The following is a 22,699-nucleotide window of genomic DNA, read 5'->3' on the forward strand; positions in this document are numbered from 1 at the left end:
GATGTACCTGATTGAAGGGTCACACCTCAGTGCCCAACCCCACTATCTCCATCTCCTGGACTACAAAGTCAGCATCAATGACAAACTGTGGAGTGCACCGAAAACCACGAAAACAGCATCTGATGAGTATGTCATTGCGACAAGAGGTGGAATGAAGGGCTCTTACTCCTGCACTCTATTAACTGAAAATGAAAACAAGTCCACAGGACTAGTAAGTATTTTTTTCTGCATAGTAAAAGGTTACTTGTTAGAAGATGTTCAAAGTTTACAGGGTGATTTTACAGGGGTACTTGGGATCACAATAGATACTTTATAGCATTTGTCCCATATATTACAGGCTAGTAGAATTTGAATGTTATTAGCCTAATGTGATTTCTACTGGCCTCATACCTTTGGGTGAGCATTAATTTCCTTTCCTGCTTGGCTATGCAGGGTATTACATCTCCATTCTCTCATGATATATACCCTTTCACTGACATGGCTTACAGTGGAGTTATGATGCCACTAATTTTTTGCTGTTCTATGTCACTCCATTTCAGGTCTTGTTACACACACACAATGAGTATCTTAAACATCCTCAACATTGGCAGCCTCACCACAGGCGGTGCTGGAGACACTGTGCAGATTGAACAGGTACATCTGCCATTAGATACTAGATAGTTAATCAACATGCTGCTTTTATATTAAAAATGGTATGTTTTGATCCTTGTTGGCTTTTGTTCTTTAATAACACCTTTTTGACCTACTATAGTTGATCATTGGTTTGAAGCCATCTTAAACTCTTCAACATGTCTGTCACTGTAATTTCTACCCACCACTTCCACAGTTATCCATGGCTTAAGGTTTAGGTTCATGTACAAGGAGTCTCTACATCTACATGCTCTTTATATGTATGGGTTTGTTAGGAGTTTAGTCCTGAATTGTTAGAGTTTGACCATTTTATGATATTCTCAAGTTGTAGTATTATCATGATCATATGATGTACATAAATACCCAATTATTAATAATAATAATTCCCAACTTGTGATGGGAAGGTTGCACATTTTGAGGAGCTAGATTAGGAAATATCACAAAGTGGTATCTGTTTATCAAAACTATATAGTCAGACATGCTACTCACGATGACTAATTGTCACTAAATATTTTGGAGAGTATGCACTTTCTCCTGCTCTTATGACCATGGAATGGAAATGACCAGGAACAAACTTTTCAGCCTCTTTAAACACCATGGTCGATCATGGGACTTCCAGCTATCTTCATTCGCATTCATATTGCCTGTGAGTGAAGATGTCATGCCTTTCAGAGAAGAATTTTCTTCAGAGGCCAAGGTTATAACCTGTTTTGCATATCTCAGAAGAATACAGATATCTGTGGGCAAAGATGACATGGCTAATATAAATAGAATGGTGTGTGGAAGATGTAAATGGTTCCTTCTGACCTTCATTTTGTTTGTTGTCTGTATTTTGTTCCTGAGATGAGAGTTGCTCCACTTGTAATCAACTCAATGATGAAGATTTACAATGTTTTAGATTTGGGACCGTTCTCATTTAAGGAGCCTAAGAGGTCCATGCAGAAAGCACACTGTTACTTTAGTTTGCCCACCCACGCTGATGATGATTTTCCTGAATCATTCTCTGCTGTGTACCTTAGACGGAATTTGTGACATCTTTTAAACCTTGTGTCATGACTTTTGATCCTTTGACATCAGTCCCTTTTGTTCTTTCCAGAAGAGTGGTTATTTGGAAATTGTTGATTCCCTTCTTACTTACCATGGCTCTTCTAATCTGGAAAACACTTCCAGTTCTGTTGTATTCAGGTTCCTGTGTTCGATTCTATGATTCTGCCTGTATAATCGATCAATACACTTTGAGGTGATGATTCCTCCATGTTCAGTGTGCTCTATCGGCGATTCCTCTATCTTCTGCAATTCTGTCCTCTTTGTTGTTTTCTAATCCCCCACCATCCCTGGTGTTTTCTACGTTATCGATGATGACTTTGTCTTCTGCTCATGCATTGTTTCCTGTTGCTTTGTCAATAATCCTGCCTCCAGCGGTATCTACTGCGCTTGCCTTTAGTCCATCTGCTGTACCTACTACCTAGTTGTCATCTGTGGGATCAGCTGCCATGTCATCCTTGCCTTCATTACCCCCAGCCTAAGGATCATCAATCTCTCCTGGATCGACTTAGCTTATCCCTCTCCAAATCTGTGCCGAGAAAGATGCTTGGTTTCCAACATGATACATATGTGGCAGACCATTGCCTGTTACATGGGTACATGGGATGACCAGTCTTAGTACCTTCAAGGAGCTATGTAAACTTAAAGGTCACATACAACATAAAACACAACTTTGCAGATTCTGATACCTTTTGGTATAGACTTACAGGAACAAATGATCAAAAATGCAAATTCAACTTATAAAGTTGAAAAATAAAGCGATGAAAAAATCCCTGCAAATCGGAGTTCAAACGATTCACTAAATTCACCCCAGCTTGGGTGAAAAGTGGTTTCAACAGCTGTGCTGCACTGCACTGCACTGCGCTCATTGCGCATGCGCAGTGAAAATGTGTCTGCCTACCTGTCTACTAACGACAATATGCAAAACATAACTTCGATCACTGACCACATGCAATTTGAACTTAACACCTATCAGGCTGTACACCATAAACAAAACACATTGATTTATGGCTCGTGCACCTGAGTTCTGTCTCTGTCACATTATGTAATTACACAGACAGGCAGGTGTGATACTTGTACACATGACATGTTATGGTCTCTGTTGATTGCAAAATGTTATACACAAATATGAGCATGTATTTACAAAAAACAACATCTCTATACACACACTGAGTGTATCGGCAATGAACCAACAATGAAAGACTTCGTTACACTTGAGTGCACGTCCACCCGCTCTGACTGGGTTTGGTATCCCGGCTGCTTCGTTTCGAGGGAAGTGAACCCAAGTACAACCATTGTACCTTTGATTTGCAATTGTATGCTAATAATTTTGTTTATTAGTCTTTTCACAATCAGCAATGTTTTTTATGTATATATTTTTTTGGTTGCATGTGACCTTTAAGATTTTAGCCCATTGTACAGTACGTTATTAGCATTCTAAAGGATGATCCACTGTCCGCTCTTCTGTCACTTCATTGAAGAATACATTTGTCCTGATGGTTTTCTTTTCATTTTGCTATTGAATCCAGACTTTGTGTACTGTGTTCCAACTGAGAATACCTCTTTCATTATTTAAAGCATCCAGGCTGTGCAAAATTTTGGGAATGCCTGGAGCCGGAAATTCAGAGAACAAAAATGATGCATGGTGTGAGAATGATAATAATGCCAGAATCCACTACACATGATGGTTGGTTGTATTGACATTGCAATGATGAAAACTGGGACTCCACATATGATAAAAAAATGGATCTGATGGTTACCTTGTTCGCTTGCTCTTATAGACAAAATGAAGGGAAGTTCAGAAATGGTATCGAAGACCTTGGAGGATGTCTCTACCCCACAGGTTAGCATTTAGAGTGTTGATCCTACCACCATGTATGGATCATGGATATACTTCTACTTCCCACAAGCTCTTCAACATCGGATGAATCAACCACCTATAACTTGTAGGTTCATGACTTGAACTCCATCACCAGGTCAGAGGGTCACACACTACCGATCTAGGGATTGCTGCCCTTGACTTCCGACCCTCCTCAGCTGCATGATCATCAAACCAGCACGCTACATGAGCCTGAATTCCCAAGACATGTATCTCCATGTACAGATCTAGCTGAGTCATCACAAGTTCTTTGATAATACACTACCAGTGGATGGTCCTTCCATTTGTCATTGCTATGGCTATTTACCTGCATCACACAGTTGCTCCATTGGAGAGGGATCTTGTTCAGAGCATACAGTAATGGTTGCATTCATATATATTTATATTTATAAATACTTATCCTCTCTCACTTGATGGATTCCTACCGGGCCAACCTGCTATACAGATTACTGGGATGGTTCAGGCTCCAAGTCAAGAGAATGAAGATAGCTGGAAGTCACATGATCGACTGGGATAGGAGGCATGCATTGCATGAGCTGCCTGTGACTTCCTACAACAACATATTGAACTGGGGTGTGTTCGGGTGAGGTGTTGCCAGAGCCTGAATATTTTGTTCCAGGACCTTTCCACTCCATGGTCATAAGAGAAAATGCATAAGATGAGATATATTTATGAGAAGTATTTATAAATATACAATTTATTATCCCCAGCAAAGCGTTTTGAGGGGGGTATTAAAATGGACTCTGTCCGTCCGTCCGTCCGTCCGTCCGTGCACATTTGTCTTTTCCGGAGCTTAACTCTAGAACCCTTCAATGTTTCTTCACCAAACTTGGCACATAGATAGATCTGGTGGTGTACTGGTGCCTTTTGGTAGTTTTGGAATTCTTAATAAAATATTTTTGGCGTTTCCATGGCAACAAGTTTGACTTAGACTGAAATTGGTTGTGCTCTTTTCCGGAGCAGAACTCTAAAACCGTTCAATGTGTCTTCACCAAACTTGGCACATAGATTGGTCTGGTGGTGTACTGGTGCCTTTTGGTAGTTTTGGAATTCTGAATAAAATATTTTTGGCATTTCCATGGCAACAAGTTTGACTTAGCCTGAAATTGGTGATAGTGCTCCTTTCTGGAGCAGAACTTAAAACCTTTCAATACTCTCCTTCCACTTTTCTATATACACACCTAAATATTTGACATAATCATAACTCGTAGACATAATCATGAAGAGTATTTTGCCATTGCGGGGGATATTGATGACTTTGTCTTCTTGTAGTTACTATTTTCAGTTATTAAGGTAAGGTACATGTTATCCCAGATATCAATTATTACTTTCATTTGGGGTTAGTATTTCTTACTATGTGTTTATTGTTGGTTTAAATGTTATGAGAGTTTTATGTGTCTGCAGTTCTCAAAGGCAATACAGATGGGTGATAACACATCAGAGGAGCCAGCAAGAGATAGAGCCAACTCGGTGGACACTAACAGTAATACAAGCAGCACTCATGAAGATGCTGACTTAGTGATGCAAGCACAACCTTTCAGTGCTCATGCAAGAAAACTAAAACGGAGTTTCTTTTGTGTCATTTTGTAAAGGTTGGTAGAGGATCACCAGTTGTCTGTTGCTTGATGTAAGATTTACAGTAGTTTAACTGGATTTGTGTTTAGGACTTGGTTGGTTATATGTCATCATGCCCTGAAGGCATGGGATGTTGGTCATGATATCAATCACTGGTTTGTCTTATTACAGCTGGCCATAATACAGCCACCAATGACAACCTTGTAACAACAACCCCAAAACATGTAGTTATTCACATTTATGTACCTTTATACATAAGAAGTCAGATCTTTAAAAGGTGTTACGACAAACATATGTCATGCTTGTTGTCCCCCACCGCAACGCGGAACGGGGGACTATGTATTCAACGGCATGTGTCCGTACATCTGTCCGTCTGTCCCGATTCTTGTTAACGGGATAGCTCATGAACTGTTGTACCCAATGTCTTCAAATTTGGTGACAGCCTACATTGGGAGATTACCCAGACACCAGTCGATTTGGGTGACCTTGACCTTATTCTCAAGGTCACCACGACACTTTGACCACTTTTCAAACTCTTGTTAATGCGATATCTCATGAACTGTTGTACCCAATGTCTTCAAATTTGGTGACAGCCTACATTGGGGATTACCCAGACACCAGTCGATTTGGGTGACCTTAACCTTATTTTATATTAATGACAGCCTACATTGGGGGATTATGCAGACACCAGTCAATTCAGGTGACCTTGACCTTATTTTCAAGGTCACCATGACACTTTGACCACTTTTCAAACTCTTCTTAACGCGACATCTCATAGACTGTTGTACCAATGTCTTTAAATTTGGTGACAGCCTACATTGGGGGATTACACAGACACCAGTTTATTTTGGTGACCTTGACCTTATTTTCAAAGTCACCACGACACTTTGCACGCTTTTAACTTTTGTTAACGCGGTATCTCATGGACTGTTGTACCCAATGTCTTCAAATTTGGTGACAGCCTACATTGGGGGACTTGGCAGACACTAGTTTATTTGGGTGACCTTGACCTTATTTTCAAAGTCACCACGACACTTTGAACACTTTTCAAACTCTTCTTAACGTGGTATCTCATGGACTGTTGAACCCAATGTCTTCAAATTTAGCAACAGCCTACATTGGGGGATTACGCAGACACCAGTTGATTTGTGTGACCTTGACCTTATCTTCAAACGTAACTATGTCACAAATTTGAAAAATACCTTTTTCAAAGTATTTCTTTTCATTAAAACACCTATTTGGATTGTAAACATAATTTCAACTAAGAAGTCTTCAAATGACTCTGGTTTAACCTTTGCTGAGAGTTCAGAGAATCAGAGTGTAAATAACAATTAATACCTGAATTCAATCCTCTATACTTAGAAAGAAAAATCAGGAAGTTCACCTTTGAAAACTAGATATTAATCTGTTCACAGTTTCCTCTTCATGGAGATCCAGTGATTTCCAGGACAGTCCATGGATTTCCTGTACCACATCATTACCAACACCTGTCTCTCTACAATATGACGTTGCAGCTTGTGTTCTGTCCATGTTGTGGATGCCTTTGCCTTGACTTCTTCCTGACTCTGTTTCAACAGTGGTGGAAGGTCTGAGAGGGTAAATATTCCCTCTTCTGTGAGGCCCTTGGAATGCATAACTGTTCAGTTCATTACCATCTCTGTCACTCTGACAGACCAATTAACAATGACAGGGTCCAGTCTGTTTAACTTCTTGTGTTGTCATGGCAGCCAGTGTATATTAACAGATATCATCATGTTCATAAGGTCGACATCACTTGGCTCAAGTTGTAGTATTGGGGCAAATATATCCTTGACAGCATCACTTAGGTATCTGTCCTCAAAGGCAGCAATATAAAAATATATATAGAAATATGTATATCAAGTGAGGAAAAGAAATAATTCAGGCAGGTTGATGGATTGTAATTCAATGTCTGTCGTATATGTTTACATCAATAGTACCTGAATCAAATGTATTTGGATGGCAGTGAAGTGATACACATAACGGGTGAAAATTTATGGATCATGTCATCTTCTTTAACATGATGAGCACACAGTTGAGCTAGATTTTATTATTTTCTTATTATTGCATATTTTCTTTAATTAACAGAAAGGTCCTATTTTAGTGGCTCGATGGAATGGTAGAATGCTGATACTATGTAAATAATGGCATTGTGGGCAATCTTATGTGGAAGAAAAATCTTCTGTATGAAATTGCTAAATCATCTTGAATTGCAGTTTCCTGATCCAAATAGCCATAACAGTTAAATATCCATAAAACTACTTACATTATCCTAAACTAAACATCGTCATGAGCAAAATAATCTTAAGTATGATGTTAAACCCCATTTCACCTCACTTAAACTAAACATAACTGCATATGTCTTTTTGCAAATAAGGGGATTGTCTATGCATTGGTGATATGCTTCATTCAGAACTGCTTTATAGACGGTGTATATTATCTAGCATCAAGGTTTATATAGGGGATAAGCTTTTCAGACAGCAATATACAGTAATATAATATTCAAGTTTGCTACTGCAACTACTCAACAGTTCAGCTACAGACCCTTCAGCAATATTTTCATGTTTATATTTTCATATTTCCATAATAAATTAGTGTATTCCTGCCATTCTCACTTCTAAATATCCCACCTGACAATCATTTTTATTGTGCCTTATGTGAAGATGAAGGAAGTCAATACTTCTTATTTTACTTATTGAAAAACATTATGTGTGCAGTCTTACCTTCATGCTTCTTGTAAATAACATCCATACAGGTGATATAGACAGGTGCCCTTAATTGTAGGAATTCACATGTCTCTGGTCTCACTTTTTTAAACATTTTGCTTAAGGTGTTATCATGGTCTAATGATGTATTTTGCACATACCAGTACAATGGAGTTGTATTAATGTCACTCATTAATCACAATATATATACTGGACAAAAATATTTAGGGATATATGTAAATTTTGAGATTATGAATAATGATCTATTTATTCATTGACACACTGACAAAATATCAATCATAAAAATACAAATATCTCTAATTTATTTTGTCCAGTATATGTTCCTGTTTCCACCTCATTGATACCAGGGCGGTGGGAAAGCCTAGTGGTTAAAGCGTTGGCTCATGATGCTGAGGGCCTGGGTTTGGTTCCCCACATGGGTACGATGTGTGAAGCTCATTTCTGGTGTCCACCCACCCCCTCATGATATTGCTAGAATATGGCTAAAAGCAGCGTATAAACCATACTCACTCACTCATTGATACCAGCTGTGATTATACAGGAGTTATATCCATACTGTTTTATTTATGTTGGTCAATACACTACAGATTTGTCATGGACCTCTTGTGTCACTGATGTCAATATTGCTGCGATATTTATATGAGTTATACCTACCAGGTATACAGTTTTAGTTGTGAAGGCCAAAACACTTTAGTTTTGAAATATGACCCTGTTAGTCTATCTGTGATATATATTTGTAAGAATTATACCCAAATCTTTCAAAGTGTATTGGCAAGTACATGTACATTTTCATCTCAGGTCATGAGACTGCTGTTGGCAGCTTTTACCTCACTCACTCACCATACCCAAAACAAATAAACATGTTAAGCCTTTCCATTTGCTTTGATGATTATGTATCACAACTGACAAAGATAAATGAAACTGGCATAAAAAATCTTTCTCCAAATTTCACTCCCTACATCCCAAGAGCAGGACAGTCAAGTCAGTTACTTGACACTAGAATACAAGTAGGACTTACATTACTGTTCCAGTCATATCCAACTAATTTTCTGCAATGAATTGACAGTTGACTGACCGACTTTCTGCAATGCAAGTCTATACTCATGTATTAGCACATTTAGTTGTGACTGTACTGGATAGAACAATTAAATCGCAGAAAATACTCATTCAAATGCAGCACTCATAGCGAAGCACAAAGTTACATATACTCAGATATGGTGAATGTATTGCCTGAAAGTTTCATGCAGGATGTTTGTTTTGTGTTTATTTTTATTTATTTGTTGATATATTTCAACTTTAAAGCTGTTTATTTGTTAGTTTGATGCTGTATTTCTAGGCCAGGTGTGAACGTTTACAAAGCCTCTTGATCTTATTCTTGTCTGAAATTGTTATAGAAAATGTGCATAGATAAAAGATAAGTGTGGGTGAAATATTTGGAACACTGCTTCCTGAAACAAATGGCAATGACCCAGTATTTGGGTACACTCATTCTGCCTCACTAGGTTTGATACACTGATGTATCATGTAACACATTAGGTTGGAAACCAACAGTTGATACAATTATTTGTGATACAATCACCAGAAATGTGAGTAAATGTACATGTTGTTGGGAGATGTGTTTTCCATGTTGATTTCATGTATCATTAAGTTGTCACAACTAGTACAGGTAAGTTGTCACGACTAGTACAAGTGAGGTGTCACAACTGCTGAGTATGGACTCTTAATGCTCACTGAGGTATGCCAGGTATGAATAAATAGTTGATCATGTTTTTTAGCATGATCAAACGTTAAACAATGTTTTGTCTTATTTCACTCATGAATCTGTATATATGACATTGTGTAACACATGGGTATATGTATCATGATGTACACATAACAATGGTGAAGTCAAGATATACATATCATGATGGTGGAGTCATGATGTACACATAACAATGAAGTCAAGGTATACGTATCATTATGGTGGAGTCATCGTATCATGATGGTGGAGTCATAATCTACACATAACAATGGTGAAGTCACGATATATACTACCCATCAAAAGTTTAGACTCACTTAAAACATTCGCTATATGTTATGTATGTATATATGGTTACAACGAAGATGAATTTCTCCACTAACTTGGGGGAAACAACTGCAAACCTTATGCAGATTAATTGGACGAGGATCATGCATCAAACTGCTGAAGAGTATATGCAAATATCGTGCATGTGAACAGCTGCGTTTTGGTGTAAAGTTTTGATAAGAATTCACCATTTTTAACCAAGTTTCATCATTTATTGAACGCATGACAATAATCTTTTCAACGTTATGAATTTGTTTTACAATACATCAGTTCATGTATAAACAGCACCTTTAACAGTATGGAATACTTTGCAAAATTTAGTTTAGAACAGTTGCCTGAAGTAAGTGGCTACATATACACTAGTGAGTCTAAACTTTTGATGGGGAGTATATATATCATGATGGTGGATTCATGATGTACACATAACAATGATGAAGTCATTATGTACACAATAACAATGGTGAAGTCATAATGTACACATAACAATGGTGAAGTCATAATGTACACATAACAATGGTGAAGTCACGATATAAGTATCCAAACAGTAGAACGATCACAATTTTTAAACACCACAATGGTGAGTTCATATAATACATATTATGATGGTGACGTTGAGTTATAAAACATATTGCTGTGGTGAGGCTATCATTTACTACTTTCCACGATCATAATGTCACAATATGATACTTAACATGAAAGTTATGGGCAAATCACCATGCTGATGTCATGATTCAATTCTTATCACAATGATTTTTGTAGAAAGTGATTCACAATATATTATGCATCATGATGGTGAGGTCATGATATGTATATCCCAATGGTAGGGTCAAGTTTATACACAAATAATCTTATGGGACATCTATATCACTTTGAATGCACCTGTTCAGCAACAGAGGCTTGGTTTGACTCATTATACTGAGAAGGAAAGTTTAGGAACAAGAATATTTTGGGGCATATTTTTATGAAATATTGTATGCTTTATCTTTACTACTAAAAATAACCCTTAAAATATTTGTGATTCCGAACATATTTAGGTCCATTACATTACATTCAAGGGGCCGTGATGTAGCCCAGTGGTAAAAGCGTTTGTTTTTTGTCACACCAAAGATCCGGGTTCGATTCCCCACATGCTTACAATGTGTGAAGTCCATTTTTGGTGTCCCCTGTCATGATATTGCTGGAATATTCCTAAAAGCAAAAACTAAACTCACTCACTCACTCATTACATTTAAATCTATCGTCAACATTACATATTTACTAAACCAGTGAGGGTCAACAACATATGTATTTTATTCAATGTGTCTTGAAAAAATATACAACAATCAAATAATGATATATATCTTGTGCATATTTCTTGTACCACTGAATACACAAACAGTGTTATCTGAATGCTATCACAGTACTGATGATCACAGAAAGTATAAAAGTCTGTTGGCTTGTCGGTCATTACAACAAACAATCTTGTAACCTTCGTGAGATGGGTAATGCAGGTACTCAGATCAGGAGGGTCTTCAGATCCAGGTGTTGTCTGGTCTACCCAGAGCCAGGTGATATATTGTTCAATAAAATAACTATAAAAATTCCATGCATTTCTCAGACTATGCAAGCATCCCTTCTGACTTTCATATTATAAGTTGTATACTTCTCTCGAGTGTAATACAGTCTGATGTATGTCTCTTTGTAGCAGTGTCACCCGAGCCGGTAGGTAAGATAAATTTAAATATAGATAAATCTTCTCTCAACTTCACTGTATGTATCCTCAGATCTATTTTCATGAGAACTGAAATAGTTGTGACAAGGGCTCTTGTAAAGCAATTCCCGATTTGAAGAGTTTGTACCCATGCTTGAGACCCAAAGTGGGTGCCCAGGTAGGGTCAGGTGAACAAGGCTAGGATACACAGGTAGTGAGTTTGGACTGGTCCCAAACCTACTGGACTAGTCAGTAGTATTGCCTGTCTACTAATGGTAATTAAATTCTCATAAAACAATACAGAGGCCACTCTGTTTTGTTGCTGCTTTTTGAATAATTAGTTGTGGCATCATTAAGTTTATTTCTTCATGAGTGCTGCTAATATCACTATGATTGTCTCCTGAGTTGGATGCCTTGCAATTGGTGGTCCCCAGATCATTTCTTGCTACCTCTCCTGATGAAGTTTGGGCATCCATCTTTATTTTCTTTGAACACTGAAGAAAAAGCCAGTTATTATAAATTTAATTCATTCATGTAATTATGTATTAAATATTCTTAAACTATAAAAAGTACACAAATAATCTCCCTAAGTGTCTTTATGTCATTGCATCTCCCTGTCATCACTGTAACTTCATTAGATTTTGACTAAATGGATTCCTATCTACAAAAAAATCTGATGTTAGTGCTCACAATCACTCCACATAGATCAGTGAACAGCGGGCAAGGCAGAACAACACTGTTTGTGTGACAAGAAAGTATCAGACGGTTGATGTATCACAGTCATTGTGGTACAGGAAGTATCAGACGGTTGATGTATCACAGTCATTGTGGTACAGGAAGTATCAGTCGGTTGATGTATCACAGTCATTGTGGTACAGGAAGTATCAGACGGTTGATGTATCACAGTCATTGTGGTACAGGAAGTATCAGACGGTTGATGTATCACAGTCATTGTGGTACAGGAAGTATCAGATGGTTGATGTATCACAGTCATTGTGGTACAGGAAGTATCTGTCGGTAGGTGTGCCACACTGTTTGTATTTATTGATTGATTGATTGTTGTTTAATGCAGAACTCAGCAACATTCCAGACATATAGCAGCGGTCTGTAAATAATCGAGTCTTGACCTGACAATCCAGTGATCAACAGCATGAGCATCATACTATGCAGTTGGGATACGATGACATGTGTCAACCAAGTCAGTGAGTCTGACCACCCGATCCCATTAGTCACCTCTTACGACCAGCATGGGATATTGAAGACTAATTGTAACCCGTATCTTCACGGGTCCACAGTGTTTGTAAGACAGGAAGTATCTGTTGTTTGTGTGACAATATGAAGTATCTCTGGACAACTGTACCTGTTGGATATGAACCATGTTGCCTGCGTCACCTGTTAGGAGGCTGCCCATATTGAGGATGTTGAGGATGCTGCTACTGTTTGTGCGTGGAGACCTGTTAAATAGGGTAACAATATATTTACCTACAAACACTCACTGTGATAGAACTTAGTGTATCAAGCAGGGTATGAAACTACCAAAAATTTCAGCAAGACCACAGGGCTGGTTAGATGTAAAACTTGCCAGCCCTGACCAAAATTTACCTGCCCACAAAATATCTTCATATACATGTCTAAATTCTAACCCGACCGTCGGGCAGGTGAATTTGAGAATCTGGCAGTCTGTGTTGAAAATAACCCATCCCGGATGGTCAGGCAGGAAGGTCTTTCGAATACTGTATCAAGTAGTGTAACAGAAGGATTTAATCCCTAGATGTGAGGTCTCCTTGTCAAACAATGGACTTTGTACCGCAGCATTAATCAAAGTGAGCCAACAAAGGCATAAAGGACTCAACAATTGTGAAAACATCATGAATATAAAGTGAAGCAAAGTGTGTGTTAAAAATTAGAGTTACATAATGCTATGATTAGCTTTGTGACATGGACCAGGATGTAACAGATTACAGTCTAACACCCCAGAGATGCTGTTTGTAAAATATGATGTATATCTCACCAAGTGAAGTCTGAAAGCCATATTTTCACAAGTTGCTAAGCAACAAGTAAAAAGATGCTGTTCAGCCTTCACCAGATTAATGCAAACAACACCACAGCAATCACAAAAAAGATCAGTGGCCCACTTAATGGGATGTTTGGTGAACGAAAGTCAAACAAAAACGCTACAGACAGCATGATGTCAGTGTTTTGTGGCATAAAAGTGACAGGAAGGGCCTGAAACAATCACATATCACTGCTATATGTGCTAAATGCCTTATAATTGCCTGCTAGTTACCCAAACTTTGGCATCTTCTCACCCTATTCACATGGTTGAGAAGTTGTCAACAGACAAACCAAGGGAGATAACCTCCAAAGGCGACAGATGCAATCCCAGGCCCATAAGAATACTGGTTTATAGTTTCACAGTAGTAAACATAATGATTGTGATTTTTATGATGATGATTTGATCTTTTATGCTTTTCACAGAGCTGCATATGTCATACTCATTCAGTAATAGATTAGAACAATGTTTTTGGTGCCATGGCTCAGGGTAAGCCTGAAGAGCCAAAAAAGACTCACCGATTGTGCACAATATCCAGGATGTCAAGTTTAGCTTTGCTGAGGGCCAGATGCTCTGGTAAAGTGCAGGAGTAAGAGCCCTTCATTTTGACTCTGGTAGAATTGATGCTTATAGGCTCATCTTGTGTTTTTTTTGTGGGTTTCAATGCACTCCACAGTTTGTCATTGATGCTGACTTTGTAGTCCAGGAGATGGAGATAGTGGGGTCGGGCACTGAGGTGTGACCCTTCAATCAGGTACATCATCCTCGTGGGCTTTTCTCTCCGCTGTCTACACAGACTTAGATGAAGTTCCTCAAGGAGCTGAGCTGACTGGACATAGCCGTCGGACACTATGATGACCACAAGTTGGGACTGGTCCAACAAATGAAGTCTGTCTTTATTATTCTCACTGATGAAGGAGCAGTTTGTGTCTGGTGATGCCTGCTTTATCAACTCAGACAGAATTATAGCAAGACGGAGAGAGTCATGAGAGAAGCTGAATACAACACACTGACCCCCTCTGTCCAAATGCTGTTTGCTTGGGTGCTTATGATGAACTTCTTTTCCCTTTACTTTGTACAGTTTATCAAATTCTTGTTTACGGTGGATCTCTTGAACTTTCTGAGGTGTGACTGAGAGAGTTGGCTGAAACACCAAGAAAACTGTTATAAGGGACCGTTCATAATTTATGGCTTTTTGGGGAAGGAGAAAGAGAAAGAGGAGGCGATGATGATTTTAAGGGGGGTCACCCATTTTGTTCTGGGGAGCTGGGGGTCCATCAATTTTGTACACATGTACTAGGTGGGTCAGCGATTTTGTACATCAATATATTTAAAATTATGCTTAGAAATTATTGGAAGGGGGGGGTCCATTGATTTTGTACATGACATGCAGAGGGGTCACTTATTTTGTACATAAATTTTAGGGGTGGGGTGGGGTGGGGTGGTGTGTCATCCACATTGTACATGCTTTTCCATAAAAATCATCATCGACCCCCCTAGCCATAAATTATGAATGGTCCCTAACTGAGACAGTTAGCTGAAACATTAAAACAACTGTTATAATTGAGAGAGTTAGCTAAAACATCAAGAAGGCTGTGATAACAGAGAGAGTTGGCTGAAACACAAGGACATCTGTTATAACAGAGAGAGTTGGCTGAAACACAGGGACAAGTGTTATAACAGACAGTTGGCTGAAACACAGGGACTACTGTGATAACAGAGAGAGTTGGCTGACACACAAGGACATCTGTTATAACAGAGAGAATTGGCTGAAACACAGGGACGACTGTGATAACAGAGAGAGTTGGCTGACACACAAGGACATCTGTTATAACAGAGAGAGTTGGCTGAAACACAGGGACAAGTGTTATAACAGAGAGAGTTGGCTGAAACACAGGGACAAGTGTTATAACAGAGAGAGTTGCCTGAAACACAGGGACAAGTGTTATAACAGAGAGAGTTGGCTGAAACACAGGGACAAGTGTTATAACAGAGAATTGGCTGAAACACAGGGACGACTGTGATAACAGAGAGAGTTGGCTGACACACAAGGACATCTGTTATAACAGAGAGAGTTGGCTGAAACACAGGGACAAGTGTTATAACAGAGAGAGTTGGCTGAAACACAGGGACAAGTGTTATAACAGAGAGAGTTGGCTGAAACACAGGGACAGGGGACAACTGTTATAACAGAGAGTTGGCTGAAACACAGGGACAAGTGTTATAACAGAGAGAATTGGCTGAAACACAGGGACGACTGTGATAACAGAGAGAGTTGGCTGACACACAAGGACATCTGTTATAACAGAGAGAGTTGGCTGAAACACGGACAACTGTTATAACAGAGAGTTGGCTGAAACACAGACAAGTGTTATAACAGAGAGAGTTGGCTGACACACAGGGACAACTGTTATAACAGAGAGAGTTGGCTGAAACACAGGGGCAACTGTTATAACAGAGAGAGTTGGCTGACACACAAGGACAACTGTTATAACAGAGAGAGTTGGCTGAAACACAGGGACAACTGTTATAACTGAGAGAGTTGGCTGAAACACAGGGGCAACTGTGATAACAGAGAGAGTTGGCTGAAACACAAGGACAACTGTTATAACTGAGAGAGTTGGCTGACACACAAGGACAACTGTTATAACAGAGAGAGTTGGCTGAAACACAGGGACAACTGTTATAACTGAGAGAGTTGGCTGAAACACAGGGGCAACTGTGATAACAGAGAGAGTTGGCTGAAACACAAGGACAACTGTTATAACTGAGAGAGTTGGCTAAAACATCAAGAAGGCTGTGATAACAGAGAGAGTTGGCTGAAACACAGGGACAACTGTTATAACTGAGAGAGTTGGCTGAAACACAGGGGCAACTGTGATAACAGAGAGAGTTGGCTGACACACAAGGACAACTGTTATAACAGAGAGAGTTGGCTGAAACACAGGGACAACTGTGATAACAGAGAGAGTTGGCTGAAACACAGGGACAACTGTTATAACTGAGAGAGTTGGCTGAAACACAGGGGCAACTGTGATAACAGAGAGAGTTGGCTGAAACACAAGGACAACTGTTATAACTGAGAGAGTTGGCTGAGACATTAAGAAGGCTGTTATAACAGAGAGAGTTGGCTGAGACATGAAGACTACAACTATATCTGAGATAGTTTTCACATTATTTGAAATTACTGTGTTTCAGAATAAACATTACCTTGACAAAAGTTTGTCCCTTCTTTCCATTTCTGACCAAATTAATTATATCCCTGGTGATCTGTGAAAGAACTGCATTCTGATTGGCTGAACTGCCATCAAGTATGGCCACATGACCGAAGGTCTGAGACACAGTCTCGATGGGTTCTATACACACGGGAATCAGAGAGACATCTTTCTGAAAGGATGACAGTGTACACTTGTGTAATACTTGAGAGTAAATACTCAGCACAGAACACTCAACTATTGAATAAAGAATGTACATTACCACCTGGGCAGCAGATAAGTACAGTGAGCAAATGCCAGTTTGTGTAAATACGCTTGGTGTAAATGATTGAGACCAAACAAGTGGTCGACGTCATGAGTAATCCATAGTGTCTGAGGAGACACACAAGTTATATGTCCACACATACTATAAACACTAATCTCATTTAACTTTAACATAAAACATGTTTGTTTTTTAACAGGAACCTGTAAAAATTAACTGTCAATGTATACTGTGATCAGGGACATAATCACACTTTTTAAGAAATTAACATTTTCCAAGGGCACTTTATTGTCTGTAATTATCTACTACAATGTTTCTTATCCCATCATCTGGTGAATACTGTGTAAGTGTTTTGAGTTACTAAATATGCTATTTATTGATCACTTTTGCAAAATGCAGATTGATGAGTAAGAACAAGGCATATTCTGTATCACTTCTGGCAGGGAAATTTTATGGTTTGATTGATAGGTAGTCTACATGAAGGAAGCAAATGAACAGTAGCACTGTTAAAATAGTTTGTCAAATTCTTACTGTAGCTAAAGCCCTAGCGAGGGCAATGTTGTATTCCTCCTGACACACATCAGATGTCATGTAGCTCATGGACAGCAGAGCCACCACGTAGCGGGCTCCATCTATAGCATCATACAGAGTCTGCTGCCAGAGACTTCCTGCAATGAATTGAAAGTCTCTAATTTAAATGTGGGTTGAGTGACAATCATGACAACTGTTTCATAGTGTAGTCAGCATTAGTCCAGTATCACATGCATGAACTGTAAGAGATTTCCTGCATTGAAATCACATAACTGATTTCAACGTTAGTGAGTGACTACAATGGTAAGTGTTTCACACTGTAGTCTGCACTGTTCCACGTGTATGAGGGCAGCTTGTATATAACTGAATCTTGAGCAGGTATATGTGATTGAGTAAGAATCATGATGCAAGGTATACTGACAAGCATTCATTGAAGTCACTGATTGTGTGAAGCTCATTTCTGGTGTCCCTTGCCGTGATATTGCTGGAATATTGCTAAAAGCGGCGTAAAACCAAACTCACTCACTCGCTCACTCATTGAAGTCACTGAACTGACCAAAGAAGAATGATTAGGTAGCAATCGGGTTTGTCCTGCAATCCCCCAAATTCATGTACTTTCAATTTCCAATAACAGTAACTTGAAACATTTGTTTCATATCAGCTTATCTACTGACATGTGTTGGTTGAATATATCTAGGGAGATAGCTAACATTACCGGTCTTGAGTTCACTCCTGTCGAAGAAGACACTGAGTGTGGAGTCCTGTTCCTGAAGGCACTGTAGCAGAGTCTGGGCAGGGGTGGGGTCTCGATGGGAGTAGGATATGAAAACATCGTATGTCGTTTTGGATGGAGGTTCCGGTTTGGAGTTATCTTTGGTCTGATCAGACTCAGGCACTGAACTCAAAATTGTAATGCATGCCTGCTTGATCAGTGTCTTAGTTACCTCTCCTTCCTTCCGTTGTCTGCAATAGAAGACACTACTTATCAACATTTGACATTTGATAATTGACATTTTCTCTAAACTTAGTAACCTCTGTACCTAAATACTATGGCACTATTTGCAAATACATCTAACTAAAGTCCAGGTATCATCAATGAGAATAGTGGACAGACAAAGTAAAAGTGTTATAACATCTAGCATGATGTTCTGACAGAAAGGTGAAAGAAGTACTGACAAACATGAAAGTGTACATCCAGCATGACATAGGGTAAGCAACATAAACAAAGTGTATGGGCACCTGCACAATAGTTAATTGACTATGACTCTTTAGTCCAGCCAAAATACAACTCCATAATTCCTGCCTAGTTCAGCATTGTGTACTGACACCTAGCAAGATGTACTGACATCAGTGAAGTGTACTGACATTGAGCAAGATGTACTGACCTCGAGCAAGATGTACTGACATCAGTGAAGTGTACTGACACCTAGCAACATGTACTGACATCAGTGAAGTGTACTGACACCTAGCAAGATGTACTGACATCAGCGAAGTGTACTGACCTCGAGCAAGATGTACTGACATCAGCGAAGTGTACTGACACCTAGCAAGATGTGCTGACATCATCAGCAAAGTGTACTGAAAGTGTACTGACACCTAGCAAGATGTACTGACATCAGCAAAGTGTACTGACCTCGAGCAAGATGTACTGACATCAGTGAAGTGTACTGACACCTAGCAAGATGTACTGACATCAGCGAAGTGTACTGACACCTAGCAAGATGTACTGACATCAGTGAAGTGTACTGACATCGAGCAAGCTGTTCTGACATTCAACATGGTGTACTGGTTTGTAGGCAAGGTGTCCTGGCATTTAGCTTGGTGTACTGATATCTAACAACATGTACTAACATATGAAAAGGTGTACTGATTATAAGCAGGTGTACTGACCTGCACTCTATGTACTGCACCAGCTGCAAGTAGGAAGGTATGGAGCTGACAGTTTCCACATACATGGGACAGATCTGGTGCTTTGCAGAAAGCCGGTTCACACACAGAGCGATGTTGAACTGTTCCAGACATTCCTGACTCTCCACATATGCAGGAGTCAAGATGGTGATGATTCTGAAACAGGAATAGTGCAGAGCTGTACGAGTTAATGACAAGTGGGATAGATGCAGAATGAGTTAATGACAAGGTGATGGATATAATCAGTGACTGAACAATACACAGTATTCCTTAAACCTTCAGATCTGAAGAATTGTATTCATGGATGGACTACACAGAGATTGCATGAACACTGTACATAAAGAAAAAGAAATCTTTACAATGCATATTATTATCTCTGGAGCACCTTCATGAGTAAGTTCTGTTGTTTTAATCCAAATACAAGTCCTCATTGATTATATCTGTGTCAGAGCAACGTGAGGTCAGGAAATACACTTGCACCACTGGATCATAGGATACCTGGTCCCATATTTTCAAATTGGGACAGGGAGTAAAGTTATACCACTAGGCTATATCTATAGTGGGAGTACACTTTAACCATTGTGCATCTTGGGCCACATTGAGCCAGGGAGAAATGAAGGAGGCTTTTGTATTGTAAAGAAACCTCACCTGACCGACTGCATCATCACATGGAAGACATTCTCCTGCCACACCTCATCGGCTGAGAACTGGAGCTGTTGCTTGTACACCTTCAGTCCAGAGCGGATCTCTGTCAACTGGGCAGCAATCATGTCAGCCCAATGGTTGTCATGGCTACTGTGAGAGATGAACACATCAATACTCTGATCCTCTTTTGGCTGAAAATGTGAATCTCATGATGAGATATCGTATGAAACTTATGGTGAGATATCAGATGAAATTGATGGTGAGTTGCTTGGTTACAGGATGAAAATGTTTGTGATATATAGCATAAAACTGACAGTGAGATATTGGAAAAACCTGATGGCGAGATATCGGTGGAAACTCATCTTGGGGTACTTGAAAAGGATGGCGAAATAGCGGTAGGCATAAGAAGAAAAAGTCTTTTTATGCCCCAAAAGACATTTGTTATGAGAGTTATCTAGTTGTGAAAGCATGGTAGGAAGGTGTCATGAGAGGAGCCCTGTCATGGAAGCATGGATGGAAGGTCTGTTGTGTCATAAGAGGAGTTCTGTCATGGAAGCATGGATGGAAGGTCTGTTGTGTCATGAGAGGAGTTCTGTCATGGAAGCATGGATGGAAGGTCTGTTGTGTCATGAGAGGAGCTCTGTCATGGAAGCATGGATGGAAGGTCTGTTGTGTCATGAGAGGAGTTCTGTCATGGAAGCATGGATGGAAGGTCTGTTGTGTCATGAGAGGAGTTCTGTCATGGGAAGCATGGATGGAAGGTCATGTGATGGAGGAGGTCTGGAAGGTCTGTTGTGTCAGAGAGAGTTCTGTCATGAGAGGAGTTCTGTCATGTAAGTATGGATGGAAGGTCTGTTGTGTCATGAGAGGAGTTCTGTCATGGAAGCATGGATGGAAGGTCTGACAGGTGAGGTGAAATTGGGTTTAACGTCAGTGCTTGAGAATATTTCGCTCATATGACAACGTGCATGCATGTGTATGTGTATGTGCGGCTGCTTGTACTAGGCCAGACTTAAGCTGGTTTTATAGTGCTAGCCCACTGAGATACCATGCCGCAGTGAAGCATGAATACCCCACTCAGACACATTATACTGACTCCGAGCCGACCAGTCCTTGTTGTACCAATTAACGCCGAGCGCCAGGCAGGGACCAACAAGTACCATATTTTAACATCTTTTGGTATGACGCGGTCAGGGATCGAACCCCGCGACCTTCCGCTCTCCGGCGGACGCTCTAACCACTACACCATGGGGAAGGTCTGTTGTGTCATGAGAGGAGTTCTGTCATGGAAGCATGGATGGAAGGTCTGTTGTGTCATGAGAGGAGTTCTGTCATGGAAGCATGGATGGAAGGTCTGTTGTGTCATGAGAGGAGTTCTGTCACGGAAGCATGGATGGAAGGTCTGTTGTGTCATGAGAGGAGTTCTGTCATGGAAGCATGGATGGAAGGTCTGTTGTGTCATGAGAGGAGCTCTGTCATGGAAGCATGGATGGAAGGTCTGTTGTGTCATGAGGGGAGCTCTATCATGGATGGGAGGTCTGTTGTGTCATGAGAGGAGTTCTGTCATGGAAGCATGGTAGGAAGGTGTCATGAGAGGAGCCCTGTCATGGATGGGAGGTCTGTTGTGTTATGAGGGGAGCTTATCATGGATGGGAGGTCTGTTGTGTCATGAGAGGAGTCCTGTCATGGAAATATAAATGGAAGGTCTTTTGTGTCATGAGAGGAGTTCTCTCATGGATGGGAGGTCTGTTGTGTCATGAGAGGAGTTCTGTCATGGATGGGAGGTCTGTTGTGTCATGAGAGGAGTTCTCTCATGGATGGGAGGTATGTTGTGTCATGAGAGGAATTTATATTTTTCACCTCAAGATTTTGCTTCATTCTTTAGTCATAAAGATCATATTCTATCACTTCTATTTTTCTTCAAACCAGATGGAGGAACTGGGGACCTATTAGGACTTAGAAATCCCCAAAAGGTTGAAGCACTAAGGGACCGTTCATAATTTATGGCCGGGGGGTGGGGTGGTGGTGTGTATGTGTGTGTGTGAGAGTGAGTGATGATGATGATGATGATGATGATGATTTTAAGGGGGGGATGGGAGGTCTGTTGTGTCAAGAGAGGAGTTCTCTCATGGATGGGAGGTATGTTGTGTCATGAGAGGAGTTCTGTCATCGATGGAAGGTCTGTTGTGTCATGAGAGGAGTTCTGTCATGGATGGAAGGTCTGTTGTGTCATGAGAGGAGTTCTCTCATGGATGGGAGGTATGTTGTGTCATGAGAGGAATTTATATTTTTCACCTCAAGATTGTGCTTCATTCTTTAGTCATAAAGATCATATTCTATCACTTCTATTTTTCTTCAAACCAGATGGAGGAACTGGGGACCTATTAGGACTTAGAAATCGCCAAAAGGTTGAAGCACTAAGGGACCATTCATAATTTATGGCCGGGGGGTGGGGTGG

General features: G+C 39.9%; 1 protein-coding gene and 1 long non-coding RNA gene across 3 annotated transcripts in view; one reads left to right on the forward strand and one right to left on the reverse strand.

Moving 5' to 3' along the window:
• Nucleotides 1–544: 544 nt before the first annotated feature.
• On the forward strand, nt 545–8,317 carry LOC124283756. The gene is made up of 3 exons (XR_006900392.1): nt 545–633; nt 4,958–5,145; nt 6,544–8,317. It is a non-coding gene; the product is annotated as an uncharacterized LOC124283756 (long non-coding RNA).
• A 2,886-nt stretch (nt 8,318–11,203) lies between these two features.
• LOC124283651 overlaps nt 11,204–22,699 on the reverse strand; it is a 28,687-nt gene continuing 17,191 nt past the window's right edge. For both annotated transcript variants that reach the window (XM_046719643.1, XM_046719644.1), the window contains 8 exons: nt 20,245–20,432; nt 19,579–19,752; nt 18,404–18,651; nt 17,689–17,825; nt 16,891–17,067; nt 14,199–14,824; nt 12,988–13,081; nt 11,204–12,121 (listed from right to left, as the gene is read on the reverse strand). In XM_046719643.1, the coding sequence (XP_046575599.1) occupies nt 11,915–12,121; nt 12,988–13,081; nt 14,199–14,824; nt 16,891–17,067; nt 17,689–17,825; nt 18,404–18,651; nt 19,579–19,752; nt 20,245–20,432 (1,851 nt within the window). In that variant the 3' untranslated portion in view covers nt 11,204–11,914. The remainder of the gene's footprint in view (nt 12,122–12,987; nt 13,082–14,198; nt 14,825–16,890; nt 17,068–17,688; nt 17,826–18,403; nt 18,652–19,578; nt 19,753–20,244; nt 20,433–22,699) is intronic.

This window comes from Haliotis rubra, unplaced genomic scaffold (genome assembly GCF_003918875.1).
Source record: "Haliotis rubra isolate DU_JTF1 unplaced genomic scaffold, ASM391887v1 Scf32, whole genome shotgun sequence".
NCBI lineage: Eukaryota > Metazoa > Mollusca > Gastropoda > Lepetellida > Haliotidae > Haliotis > Haliotis rubra.